We start from the raw sequence: 15368 nt of genomic DNA on the forward strand, positions 1-15368 counted from the left end.
TCTAGTTCTGGCGGAAGACTGACCTCTGACCTCGGCAACAAACTCAAGCTCCTCCCACATTCTCTTTCAAAAATCTCGTTTTAGACTTCTAATGCGGGACCAGTGTTTTGTTTTGCTCTATCCTCTGCGCTTCCACGTTCATCGATACGTCATGTGTCGGATCAGAGGTCACTCGTCATGCGTCGGGTATACAGTCGTTACTGGAAGCCAGTGATTATTTTTTATAAAGTTATAAATATGGATATTATTCAAACAAAAATGCATCGCTGTGCTTCAGAAGGCCTTTATTAACCCCCCTGGAGCCGTATGGATGACTTTTATCATGGATGAATGTGCTTTTTTGGGCTTCAAAATCTAAGGTACCATTCACTGTCATTATAAAGCTTGGAAGAGCCAGGATATTTTTTTTATATAACTCTGATTGTGTTCGGTTGAAAGAAGAAAGCCATGTATGTACATCTAGGATGTTTTGAGGGTGAGTAAATTATGGGCTAATTTTCATTTTTGGGTGAACTGACCCTTTAAATGTTGGATTTATAATACACATAAAACAATATACAATACTTTTCATGCAGTCAAGCAGTATTTGTCCCAAAAATATTAATACAAAACGGTTTTATTTTAAATGTATATTTATGTAGAATCAAAGTTTCGTAATTTCTGTTTGTAATAACTAATTGAAGAAGAACTGATGTGAAAATGCAATCTGAATTTAAATTGTTGTAATTAATAAATGTTTTCTTTGGAATACAGACCTAAGGCTGGTCTCTTTTTAAAGAAGATCCTCAGCAGATTATTGACAGTGAAAAGGGAAGGGTAAAAAAAAGTTATAGAAGTTTAATTTTACCGTAAAGCAAATGTACTGTACAAAACATTTTCATACAAAACATATTTTACAAAATAATTTGGACTCTAAAATTGCTAGAAAATCAAAGCCATATATCTAACCAAGTTGTGTTTCAAATTTGAAGTTTATATCACAATAATTGAAGTTCTTATGAGATTTTTGGTGCGTTCAAGTCCTCCTGGGAAGTTCGTACTTACGAGGTGGGAACTAAAGTCGTGTTTACGACAGCAGGTGTGTTCAATTCACTTTCATAGGATCAAGATGGCGGTGTACTTTTAATTATTTAATTATGTAATTATTAATTAATTATACAAAAATACTGCAAGGTTCTTAAACTCTAGTTGTAAAAAAATTAAGGACAAAGAAATGTGCACAGGTGTGCTTTGCTTTTTTATGTTTTTAATTAATGTATGAAGCTTTATCATTACATATTACATTGTTATATTATAATGCCATCAAATTCTTTGCAGGCAATTAGCTTAATGCGCTGTAAATAGAAAAGCCGGACAATATCACTGCTAAAATAGTGGTATTCCGCCATGTTTCTCACTGAAACGCACCCAAAGATCGGGACTTAAAGATAATCCCGAGCTCCCCACTCGTATTTACAACATTGTGGTGGCGTTCATGTGCGTTCAAGTCGTAAATACGATCTTTACGAGATGACTTGAACGCACCATTTGTTTAGGCACTATCAAAAATAGCCACCAGGTGAAAACCACAATTTTTTGACCTGTTCTCCTGTAACACATTTTTTATTTTTTTTGGGTGAGCTATCACTTTAAGAACTAGTCCGCACCAGTCGGTCTTTTCAGATTCAAATGAGACCAATCCACCTTTTATGTGACTTGGAAAATGATGAAATGTCTTCAGACAACTAACTTGTAAGACCAGTCTAGAGTAGACAGATTATGCAACTGGCCACTGGGCTTTAATGAACTAATGATACGTTTACCTATATTCTTCATACTATTTTGATAATGTTTCTAATTGTTTCTTGTAGTTACCTGTCTATGTTGCTGCAGGCCATGTGAGTGGCTTCTGGCTTTATTGCACAAGTCGTTTAGTCAGCAGACAGGGCGTGGAGGAAATTAAGTGAAATGAGAAAAAGAAAGAATGACATAGTCTTCATAGTTGCCAGATCGCAGTGAGTGACACAGTATACACCTACTGAAAGAGAAACAACAAACAAACAAACAATGTAATAATTTGTTACACCAATCACAGAGTAACATTCTCATTTGAGCGTGTGAGGTTTTGAATTTGCCGGCCTGTTATTGGCTGGCGGTGTGTGAGGGGCGGGGCTTCAACTCAAATCACTCACCGCTTGTGACTCCGAAGGCATGTAGTCTGACTGACTGTCTGTCTGTGAACCGTGAAACGGTTGGAGTTTGTATGGAAACAAACGGCTGCCGTTAAATAGCGAGGATATTTTATAAATTTTAGGCTTTTTTCTTTAGGCTGTAGCACAGACCAATAGTTCGGGTTGTTTTAGAGAGCCTCTCACAAAGCATCCGAACCGAGACATACTCTTTTTTTATTTTTATGTATTCATAGCGAGCCTTTCTATTATGTGTATATGACGGTTTATTTAACCATTATTTTACACTCGTACCGAATGAACTAGCCATTCAAAGCGATAATAAAACGTCGGAGAAGATGTCAGAGAAGAGATACTCCAGCATGGATGAGTCCTCGCTCCGCAATCTGGTGAGTTCAGCTCCACAAATGTCACTTTTCTTTAGGTATAACAGATTAGCTTTAGCGTCACTTTGGTTTTGGACCGGATTCTTTAATAATAATGCTAAAAACAATGGCATTTGCTTTATCTAGTGTTCACATCCGTATGATAAAACTGCTCGTGTAAACAATATTCGAACTCTAGCACGTGCCGTGTTGTAAAGTGGTTAAAAATTAACGAGGTCCATTTGAAAAGTTTCTTATAGTTAAACCTTAACAATAACATGATGATGATGATTATGCATGTTGACTGTTGCCAATAATAATTTATTTATTTTCAATTCCAAAATCTAAAATTGCATACATTTTGTCCCTCTTCTCTATGTTTTTATTTATTTATTTATTATTATTAAAAACTTGAATTCACGAGATTTTGAATTTACTTGGCTGATTTATAGTGAAAAACAGACTTGCAAAAAAGTAGATTTATAAAATCTAGAAAAAACAAATGATTTCGGTATCAGTCAGGTTTTATGTAAAAGCATTTCTAGTTGGCAGACATGACATGATTCTAACAGATAAATAAAGAAAAGGTACATTCTGAAATAAAGATGTTAACAGCACATTTGAGAAATATGATTAAAATGCTCACTCACATGAGATGTGAGACATTAGTGTAGAGAAAAAAGCTGTTTTAGTAAATGGCCACTTTATGACCATTCATGTCATAGAGATGATTGTGGTTAGTTCACTCAAAAATGAAAACTGTCATCATTTACTCACCCGTAAGACTTTCGTTCATCTTCGGAACACAAATGAAGATCTTTTTGATGAAATCTGAGAGCTTTCTGTCCCTCCATTGACAGCTACGCAACTACCACTTTGACGCTTTAAAACTTTCATAAAGAGATCGTAAAACGAATCCATATGAATTAAGCGGTTAAGTTTTCTCGATTTATATGATGAACCGATTGAATTTAGGCTTTTATCCACTAATAGATCAGCGAACATTAACAGAAGCTCAACCGAACTTGCTTGCCGCGCGAGAACAAACCTCTAGTTGATGAATGTTTATGTGTGAATAAAAGCCTATATTCAATCTGTTCATCATATAAAGTGATCGTGTCTCTTCAGAAAATTTGGACTAAACCGCTTGATTCATATAGTTTTACGATCATTTTGAAGCGTCAAAGTGGTAGTTGCGTAGCTGTCAATGGAGGGACAGAAATGAAAAAAGATCTTCATTTGTGTTCAGAAGATGAACGAGTCTTACGGGTTTGCAATGACATGAGGATGAGTAATTGATGACAGAATTTAAAGTTTTTGGTGAACTAGGCTAACCCTGTACTGAACGTACACAATTTATATACAACAGACAGAACATAACAACAGAGCATGAGTCAGCAGCGCAGTCTAGAGTGATGGCACAATCAGCACATGTGCGATCCACCAGACAGTCTAAACAGAGTATGAGTGGAAAAATGAAATGTCCAACAAGTAGTCGCACATAACACAGCTTGAGTCAGTGTGTGCAATATGAGACTGATGAAAAAGAACTAAACAAACATATGAGGTGTGAAGCAGCAGGAGATAGTAAACAAACGTCAATCAGGTGGATAGATGTCAGGATAAAGTCCTAACTGTTTGGGATGAATTAGAGTCAGCTAAACGCATACAAAATTGCACTATTTACGTTAAGACCCTTATATACTTCAAGCGTGCTCACATTGGCCCTCATTTATCATTCTTGCGTAGAAATGGGCGTATGTATTGGCGTAAGATTATGCTTACACTCCTCTCATCGCCTGATTTATGAAGCTGTGCGTACCTTTGAAATCCAGGTGTACGCAATACCTGCCCTTGATAAATGCCGCGGCTGAAAACGAGCGTCATTAGAATAACACACCCCTATATATTCAAGTCTCCGCTCCCCCCACGCCCTCATTTTACGCCATGGACACACGGAAGACGGCAAAGAAGAGAAACTTCTTTGAGAAAGAGAAAGCGAATAGCGAAACCAGGGAAGTGGAAAGAAACAAAATTGATTTCTAGATTTTTATTATTAATGACGCTTATTGTTATTTAGAAGAAGAATGTCGTTATTATTATTATTATTATTATTTGTATTATTATTATTTAAAAGAAGAAGAATGTAATTTTTATTATTTTGTCAGTCTGAATTATTTTTTTGGTCATTGAAAGCCTTTCATTACTAAACCCAGTCCGTGCACACCTGCCGGGCCTAACCATCGTTTCAAAGAATAGTACAACGGCGAGCGCGTCGAGTAAACGCCTCGTCCGTTTGGGGAGGTGCGCGCGCAGTCTGCGGAGACTCGCGCTGCGGAGCCAGGCGAAAGTATAAACAAGGCTTGAAACGTCAGGTAAAGCGCACAGGCTCGCAACTTAAGGAATACATATGCCTACAAATCAAATGCTTTGGTAAAATCACACAAATTAAACATTGAAGTCCATGTTGCACAAAAATAAACACTGAAGTTTATAATTACTATGTTGTTGTTTTTTTTACAGTGGGTCATAATATATCATATCTTTTAGTTTGTCAGTGCGTTTTGTGGTGTTAGGAATTGTTTTTCTGCGCATTCCCGCACTCAAAACGTGCGTACACCACCTCCTGAGCTGGCGTAGGATTTGAGCGTGCCGTACGCCAACGTCCATATTGATAAATCTCAAAGTCACCGTGGTTTTGGGTGTACGCCAGGTGTACGCTGGAAATTTGGTGTACGCACTTTTGATAAATGAGGGCCAGTATGAACTAGTAGTAGTATTTTGAACAAAATCAGACCAAAACGAAGTTTGTTTGGAGATTGTTTCTGTAGTGTGAGACCGCTTGCTCTGGAAAGGTTTGTTCAGGCTGGTAAACCCCTTCGTACTACCAGTGGTCTGTGGTGATGATGTAATAGGTGGGCGTGGCTCTGAGGCTCCGCCTTCTTTGACATGGAAATCTTCTGCGGTTAATTTCTTCTGTTCAGTTCGTCGAGTTCGGACGCGAGTGAAAACGTGAAAATACTGGAAAAATAGCGGCTTTATATTAGAAAATGAAGTTGAAATTCTAATTGAAAGAGACACTAACACTGTTTCTTCATGCTTAAATCTGTATAGCTGCTTGCTTTAAAATAAATCTATTGTATAAAGTGGCATATAAATAAATGTGATGCGACTAGAGAGCTGACTTGCAGAGCTTGTGCAAACAATATCCATGTCACTATGAACAGATGCTTTCTTAACTGCTGTTTTCAGTGATGTCATTTTTGTTGTTTATTTTGTTATTTAGAGGAAACTGAATGAATCCATGTTCATCGAAACGTCACTCACAGTTGTGTGGGTGTCGTCGACTCGAGATGTTTGCTAATAGTATACCACAGCTTGCGTATTTCAAATTCTTTTTACCCCTAAGCAAATAATGAAATCTGTTGAATCTGTTCCAAGTGAACAGCAACACCGACGAAGTTCAGTTTTACTTGAGTCTTGAAAAAAATGACATGATCTGACTGGTTTCTGTTGAGTCAGTTCAGTGGCGGTCCTGCCTAACATGGTGCCCTAGGCGAGATATGAGGTTCTTGGAAGGGAACAAATCATTTCCAATGAAAGTAGTGGGTCGAACGGAGAGCAGTTGTGTGAAAAGATGGGAATGGGAATGTGGGAGCAGCGTTAGACAACCGCCAATATCCGACACTAGAGAGACATTTACATGATGCAATCTGTCCAAATTTTGTACAAGTCTACAAATTGGTATTGTAGATCAAAAAGGGACTCAAGAATATAAGAAAGAGGTTAACTAAACATGCCACTGCACATTCAAGCAGTTTAAATCTGAACTGAGATTAAAATCTATATGAGAGGTTTGTTCATTAGCACTTTGAAAAGTGCTTCAGGTGTTTCACAGACCAAATTGCCTTGGATGTGTGTCTATTACAACTACAACAACAACAAAAATCGTTAAATTACTTGCAGTGTGACAATGTGACAACTTTTCAGGACTATTCCTAATAAAAAATTCCCGAAGATCACGAATTCCTAAAGAACTGAATAATCATTTCTGTGATTCGAGTCACGAGCTTCATAAAGCTAAATTGTAAGGCATGGGTTAAACCGTCAATGCATTGAGTGTTTTGGACTCATAACAGTAACACAAAGCACAAAACCTGCATTCAGAGCAATAGGGAAAAATAATACTATCCGTTTTTTCCCACCCTTATTTCTCTATGGGTGTTTATGTTTGAAAAATTAGGTCATGCCAGGCCAGCATGAGGCGGTTAGGCTAGTTAACTTATGCTTGTCCATCTTGGTGGGCTGCCAGCTGTAACAAAATGGTCTACAAGGTTAACCACCAGCTTTTAGTGCATATATGCCAAATATCATCCAAAAATGACCAGCCTCGACCTGATAGGAACTTTGTACAATAGGGATGTCAATGCAAGTAGTTTGGTATCAAGTCAATAATTTAATTCAGTAGAGCTCTAGGGCTGTCTGATTGACAGGACGTGTAAGTGTATGGGAACAAATTCTATATGAAATATCTCTTGCTCTAATAACACGTGGATAGTAAAATGGGCATTTTGACCAAGTGCACTTAACTGTGTTATTAATGTAAACAGTCAGTCTGTTTTAAATGGATAGTCCACCCAAAAATGGAAATTCTGTCATCTGATCACCCTCAAATTGTTCCAAACCTGTATAAGTTTCTTTCTTCCAAACATGGGTAACCAAACAGTTGATGGTCCCCATTGACTTCCATTTAATTTAATTTTCCATACCATGGAAGTCAGTGGGGACCCTCAACTGTTTGGTTACCCATGTTTGGAAGAAAGAAACTTATACAGGCTTGGAACAATTTGAGGGTGTTCACATGACAGAATTTCCATTTTTGGGTGGACTATCCATTTAAGTTGGTGGATATGTAAATAGGACGTGTATGTTGGATGTTAAACCACTCACCGCTCCTCTTAAAGGGATGGTTCGGAGTAAAATCAACCTAGGGTCCTTTGCACCATGACCTCGAGCCAAACACCCCCCAGAAGCCGTTTTTCCCTTCGTTGAACATTATTAAAGTTAGAGCTTATTTAGAGAAATCAGCCGGATGGCTTAGTGCAGGCGCTAATGGATCCAATGATGTACCTCGTAAATTACCCCACTAGTAATGCCCAGAATGGTACCAAACTTCTACAGCAGTACAAATAGGTTCTGTACTCATAAACGAGGCATTGGAAAGTTTGTAAGTACATCAGGAGTTTATTTAAATAACACTTGCCTGATGGCTCATGCTACCGCTAACCCGGACGTCGACGTCACTTCAGTGATTTGGGAAAAGCACGTAAAAGTTCTGGCAGAAAGCGATGCATAAGGATGACAGCTTGTAAACAATGTCATGTAAGTCACATTTACCTCAGAAAAACCATATCCAGTGACCATAAACTCGTTAGTCAGCTAGAAAAATGAACTCTAGAGAGGAGCATTTTGCTAAATATTATGCACCATATTATTTTGTATAATTTGTGTCAATACCCAGCCCTAATTTTTACTGACATTGTCCTCAATGATTACTGAGATGCACATTCGGACAGGACTAAAATCAGCTCTGGTACCCCACCTCTGGTGGTGGTTGAGGAGAGATTCCCTGACATGATTGTAAAGCGCTTTGGGTGTACAGTAGTACATATGAAAGCGCTATATAAATGCCCTATTCTATTCTATTCTATTCTATTCTATTCTATTCTATTCTACCTCTCCATGTTAAACTAGTCCTGTCCGAATAGGGCTATAGAAAGTAGATTGCCTCTATTGTCCTTCAAATAACTCAACACTACCCCCAAATCTCCCCCTTCAAATATTTTCCACTCTCCTCTCTTCTGAATGTTTGGATGTCATCGAGACACGATTCCTCAGAGGTCAGAAGTGTCACAGACCCTCAAGGGTAGTGGAAAATGTTGAGGTTTCTCCAACTAACTTGTTGACTATAGGGATTTTATTTTTAGTTGTTAGAGAAACACGTGCACAATTTGTGTATAGAATAAACACGAAAATAAAAGGAGCATTTTGTTCAAGATTGTGAAGTTTCAATTAGTTTTTCATTAGATGTGTTTATTTGCCTTGATAGTTGTTCTCTTAAACTTGGATGAAGGCATTTCCTGATAACATCCCAGAGGATTATATAAACGGTTTCTGTTTATGTAGATAATCTTGGAGGTCGAACGAAATTGTCATTCAAGTCTGATAAACTGTAGTGTCAATCTTTGTTCTTTCTTTTTTTTCAGTGACCTTTACATTTGCTATTTTTTTTTACCAAAGCAGTCAAATTAACATCAATCTCCATAATGCAAAAATGTAGGAGTCCATCAGATTAGTAAAGTCTAAAAATAGGCCTAGGCTATATTTCTGTCATTGTTATGTGTAAGTCATGCCCTGTGCAGACTGACAACGATCTCATCGCTGGAGGTCGCCAAGAATATTTGTTAGCCGTAGTAGTGGATGCCCTGATGTCACAGTTGGCACACATTTCCTTTGGCTATGAATTGGTGTAGACCATTTGTGTAAATTAAAAGGGTTTGTTCACACAATTTTTTTTTTTATTCTATTAATTTACTCACCCTTGTGTCACACACAACCAAAACTCTGATGCTTCAAAAAGTTTGGCTGAGCTGATGTTTAAAGTCCCCCTGTTGTCAATCATTTTATCCCTTAAAGTCGGCATGAAATCAAATTTGACAAATCTTCTTTTTATATGTAATATTGTAGTGTATTGTATTATAAATGATTTATCTGTGCACTTTATTATTATTATTTTTTAATTCATGTACCCTTATAATCTTTAATCAAATACATTACCCTTCCCTCCCCCCTCGAAACGACTGAACTTGACTGATAACTTGACTTGACTCATCTTGGTTCGCATATAAATATGGGTTGATTCCTGCCTGAAAATGTAGCTGCTCGTCCTCGTTCTCGTCGCCGGGCTTCTCAATAAAAAATCCTTCATGCGAGGGTAATGGTGGGGAGTCCGGTGGAGAGAAATCCTCCACAACTGAATGTAAACTGGCATTCAAATCTGCCTCCATTTTGTTTGCAACGCCCAACCTCCAACGATCCAATCAATTCCCGAAGGATGAAATCAAGCCCCGCCCTACATTTTTTTCTAATTTCAGAAGCCGTTTCACTCGGATATACATCACAACAAGGAAAAAATGACAATCTTAACTTCTGTTTCATGCCGACTTTAAAACTCATCTTTGATCACCGAAATGACACATTTAAACGTTTTTTTTTCTTTCTTTTTCTTGTAAATGTTGTCTTTATGCCTTAAAATAGCCTGAATGTAACTTGACACCCTTGCCTCATTTAGTATACGCGGTTCTATGAATATGCAAATGAGCCTCGCCTCCACTCACTCACTCAGCTCAGAGATCCACTTGTTGACGATCACACGTTGATCTGATTGGTTACAAGGTAGTTTGTGACGTCAGAAACACCAGTGATTTCAAAGCGTGTTTTTGAGACTGTCTTTGGTTCACTGCAGTTTTAAGGAGAAAATACTCAGCAATGCTGTCGACTTATGAATTTACACATGGTTTGTCTTAAAGCATATTAAAAACACCACATAGACATATAAACAACATTTAAAAGCTGGATTTTCACCACAAGGGGACTTTAACATATTTTATGTGCTCTGTGGATTGTGTGTTGAACAATGTTTATCTGTTCATCATATAAAGCGATCATGTCTCTTCAGAAGAATTGGATGAAACCACTCAATACTCATGAATGAGATTTATTGTCTCTTTATGAGCCTTTTGAAGTGCCAAAGTTTTGGTTTGGTATACTTTCAATAGGGACATAAATCCAGGGGTGCAAACAGCGCGCTTTTCGGCGCCTCCCGCTTTTTTCACGTCAGTTTGGGTGACTTGTGTGAATCGTGCAGATCCGAAGAGTTTTTTTTAAGGGGGGGGGGTGGTTTGAGAGGGTCTGATTATAATTTAACCAACAGTAATTCTGGATTGCGTCCACCAACAAGTAAATAGGAAATAAGCGAATCAGAACACTGCGCGCCAAACCAGCAGTATGTGCGCAAGCGTGAACCACTAGTGTTTCTGTCTCACTCTGGATCTGCCACTGCATCACATTTCTCTCTGCGTGGCGTGGAGTGTCCGTTTTTATGTCGGCTCTCATGTTAACTGGTTAGAGCTGCTGTGTTAGAGCACAATGCCTGCGTGACACACACACTTCTCGAGCCGCGCCGAAACCGCGTGCTAGAAATAGAACCGCAACCGACGCCTATTTTTCACGCGACACGCACGAGTGTTGGAAGTTTTCAGACAAAATAGAAGGCGCAAATACATATTAATAAATTACATTTTGATGCTTGAAAGTCTCTCGGTTTTGACAAATGCATATATAATTGTAATTTAAAAATAAGGCCTAATTATCGATTTTCGAACGAAATATTCTGTAGCCTATTTTGCCGTCAATACTGCCGACGTTGTCTTTGCTGTATCAGGCTATATATATTATGTTTAACATCCAAATGTAGATGGTCTGTCGGCGCACAGAGCCACGCAGTCGCAGACAGCACGTGAAGTTCGTGAACACCGAATTCCCTGTTCTTTCTTATCTATTTGTGTTTTAACAGACATGTGCACGAAAAAATAAGCCAGTTTCCGTCTCAACGAGTTTCCCCGTAAACGCAGTCAAAATAAAACGGATGCGTGTCATTACCGGTATTAGATACGTGCATTCGTCTTAAAGAGGCAGCACCCAATATACCTGCAGCTGTTTGTGTCACCAAAGTTAATCAAACAACAAAAGAGAAAGAGAAAAATCACGTTTTGTCAAAAGATAAACTGTATTAATACTTAATACAGTTAATTTACCTGAAAAACATAAAGCACTGCTTTATTTCTCGTGTATTTGTGTTTTATTGTATTTATATTTGTATTTTGTTTATTAGTTTCTATGCAGATGCACTAGGCCTACCCTACACAATTACCCCAATCATCCTAGAATTATAAATTCTTTACAAAAAGAACTATTCAAATCATCAGGTGAAATTGTTTTCAGGAAGTAGCAGTAAAGCAAGAAGAAGTGCAAGATAGTTTTTCTAAATTTCATTTGACTCTGTGCCTATAGGGGTGGGTTGGGGATGGTGGCAATGTAGTATCTGGATATTTGCCGCGGGACGAGGGCTTCGATTACCTCTCTCTTTTTTGACCATACATGTGTTTGCACCCCTGATAAATCTCAGGTTTTATTCAAAAGATCTATTTTAAAGTTGAACAAAAGTCTTATAGGTTTTAAATGAAGAACCACATAAGGATGAGTAATTGATGACAGAGTTTTCATTTTTGAGTGAACTAGCCTTTTAAACTTTGCCGTAGGGAAAAACCCACGTCACTTCGCCATCAGTCACTGTCACTTATTAAAATCAAATGTCTTTGGCTGAACAGACCTCTGGAAAGAACACTCTGATCAGTGAGGATCTCTCTTTTTCACATCCTGACTGTGGTGGATAGCAGAGCATCGGGTTTAGCATGTGTTTATATGATTGATGCTGTCATGTGACTTGACATCTGCTGCCTGTGACTGCTCAGGTGCTGGATGAGATCATGCAGGAAGTTGGAATAAGATTGCGGGAACAGAATGGGAAGTATCGGCCAGGAAAGTCAGGATGTGATTTCTATGATACGTTCGATGAACACATTTCTGAGCAGTCTGCTCATGGGGACCAATGGTTTGGTTTAGCGGGTAGTTTCCCAAACCTTCGTAGCGCACTGTGCCCCGTCTTCCATTGTTCAGGCAAACAGGTAGTCCCACCCCAAACTTCGGTTATTTTTGAGTCTTTAACATCAGTGCTAGTGAACTCTGCAATTTTAGCTACAAAGAAAATAAAACTCCACAGAAACATCGTTTTTGTCGTTGGAATTGCTTAGGTAATCATTTTATTATTTTTGTAATAATCTATAGACAATGTATCCATAGATATAACAATGTATCCATTCACCATATATTATCTAACCCTTCTTGTAGTTGTTGTTTTTCAGTAGCAAATCTTTGTTTATTTGAACCAGTATTTATTATGGCATAAAATTGATGGCCAGCAATACATTTTTTCCTTGGCGTTTCTCATTGCTGCAGCCTAGCTAGTACTTTGTAAATGTGATTTTGTGTTCTTTGATCTCTGACCCTGAAATTGACCCTACATCCACCAATCAGATCAGTTTTAAATAGATACTTATGATTAGTCACCTACATAGTCGACTAATCATCAACATTTTAAACTACTGGTCAGTAAAAAAAAAAAAAAAAGAGTTGTTTTGTTCAACCCTATTTTAGGTCAAGTGATCCAAACTGTTTATAAATAAAGTTTCAAGAGGACTTAGAGAGAAATCGCAGCTCATAAGCAAACTGAAGACGCTGCTGAGACATTACAAGTCACATCGATGTCACGTGTCTTTCCGGGACATACACGGGTTGTGTGTGAACGCGCTCTCTGATTCCGGAAAATCACTGGCAGTGTGAATGAACCAAAATCAAATGAACCCGGGTCAAATCCCGGGTCACTTTATCCGTGTATTTTCCGGAATCTCTGTGTGAAAGGGGCTAATGAAACAGCCCTTCTGTTCCCAAAATGTGCTTCGAAAAGCTTCTTTTACCTCAAATGTACCACAAATGTCAACGAAACTTGCGTGTGTGGTCATTCATATAGTGCTGAACTATTATTGTAAAAGGGGGCATTAAGTATATTTTCAGAATTTTGCATTGGAAAAGATAATCCCACATTTGATGACTACCTGAATACCTAAAACACTCTATCAGGGACTGTTTGAATAACCTACATGAACTTGAATTTCCTCTGGAATGTTTTAAGGAAGTAACGTCTAGGAAATGGAAATGTTTATGTAGGGTCTCATTGAGATAGTTAGTGTTTCAGGTCATTGCTCATCTTCCTGAATGTGTGTCACTAATACTCTCATTATCTAGCTCTCCTTCTTTGCCCTTCACCGCTCTCATTTTGCCGGCATCACAGTCCAGAGGCGGAGTTACGAGGCCTGTGTCCTTATATGGGCATACTCACTCTGAGCCTGGAATGAACTGCTGATTCACATCTCTCTCTCTGAGCCTGGAATGAACTGCTGATTCACATCTCTCTCTCTCTCTCTCTCTCTCTCTCTCTCTCTCTCTCTCTCTCTCTCTCTCTCTCTCTCTCTCTCTCTCTCTCTCTCTCTCTCTCTCTCTCTCTCTGTCACTCTCACTCTCACTGCTTTTTGCATCTATTTCCATCACCAAGATCGATGGAAAATTGAAAGTTTCCATCAGTCTTACCTTCATTTCCCAGGGACAAAGTTTTTCCAAAAGAAGTGAAACTGTGGAATTATTGGATTATCAATTATTATTAATAGGTTTGACTCATAACTGTACTGTTTAGAAATACTTAAGCAGTTAATATTGATGGACTCTTTTCCACATGGTGGTGTCAAAATAAATTTTGTAGCATTTTTCTTTTGTCACTCTGTCATGGTAGTCCCTCAAGGAAACATCATAACGGCAGGAGTAGGGCTGTGCGATATAGCTAAAAAATGATCATGATATAATGTTTCATATCGTTCAATATCATTTTTTTATAACCTTTTTTTTTTTTAAAGACGAGTAGAAAAGTTAGAATTTAAACCACTGTTTTTTGTTTTATTTATCAACATTATTAAGGCAGACAACAAATTATTTTAGTTTTAGCAGTCAAAAATAAAATGTAAACAAACATATCTTCTTTATGTCTTATATTAAGATAAAAAAGTAAGCGTTAAAGAAACTCTTGAACTTGTGTGCAATGTGTGCAATGTAAAAGTGTAAACGTAGAAGAATCAAGGCAAACTTTGAGGTAGATCAACATCTGTAATAAGTAGGGGTGTAACGGTTCACAAAATTGTGGTGTCACGGTTAGGTAAATTTTTTGATACAGCAAAAAGAAAGAAATGCCAAAGAAATTTCCTTGATTTAAAAAAAAAATGATTATTAAAAGATAAATTATTTTAAAATAAGTAAAAAAAAAAAAAGAGTTTTCCCTACATCTTGAAACGTTTAGTTTTATAAATGGGGGTAATATATTTGAAGGATGAACAAATAATGTTTTGGTCATCACATTAAAAATAACATTTAAATATGATAATATTTGAGTTTTGAAGTGCTGGAAAAAGATGTGTGACGTACTTGAAAGCATTTTACTATTCCTGCCAAACTTCCACGGTTACAGTGAGTGTGACTACAGTAAATCCATAGCCTTTCCAATGAATGAATGTTGCTGATCTGTGGACTTAAAGCCTATAACTATGGCACAACGTTTCTCCTGGTTTCCACGTCAGCGCTGTTTGATCCGTTAATAACGGAGAAGTGTGAATGTTTCTCACTAGATCTCGCGGCGATGTTATTACTTCTGTGGCGAATTCAAATGCTTTCTTTACTGGATCTCTTAGCGCTGTGTAGTAACAGTGTCGCTTGATCAAGATCGGCTCGCGCTGCACTGACATTGATGGTCCAAACTGATAAACGGTCCGTGAAGCACAAAATCATAACGCAGTTTCGTTCCGCTTTCATTACGCTTGTCATTTGATGTTGGGCAACGTTGTGGTGGTCGAGCCAGCGATGCATTTGAATGAAAATATTGAGAGCTACAGTACTGTGCAAAAGTCCCCCCCTCTTTTTGCCATTAATTGTAATAATCCAGTGAGATTTGTGTATGCACAAGGAGTCTGACAACAGCCGGTATGATCTGATCTCACCATCATCGAGTCCGTCTGTGATTACATGAAGAAACTGAAAACACTGAGACAGACTAAAT

General features: G+C 38.0%; 1 protein-coding gene across 4 annotated transcripts in view; it reads left to right on the forward strand.

Moving 5' to 3' along the window:
* The first annotated feature begins 1692 nt into the window (after positions 1-1692).
* Positions 1693-15368, forward strand: part of smtnb (smoothelin b) — a 78276-nt gene continuing 64600 nt past the window's right edge. For 2 of the 4 annotated variants that reach the window (XM_084413681.1, XM_084413680.1), the window contains exon 1: positions 1693-2557. In XM_084413681.1, the coding sequence (XP_084269807.1) occupies positions 2507-2557 (51 nt within the window). In that variant the 5' untranslated portion in view covers positions 1693-2506. The remainder of the gene's footprint in view (positions 2558-15368) is intronic. The other 2 variants (XM_084413679.1, XM_084413678.1) reach the window with 1 other exon arrangement.

The sequence above is a fragment of the Rutilus rutilus genome (genome assembly GCF_951802725.1).
Source record: "Rutilus rutilus genome assembly, chromosome: 7".
Lineage (NCBI taxonomy): Eukaryota > Metazoa > Chordata > Actinopteri > Cypriniformes > Leuciscidae > Rutilus > Rutilus rutilus.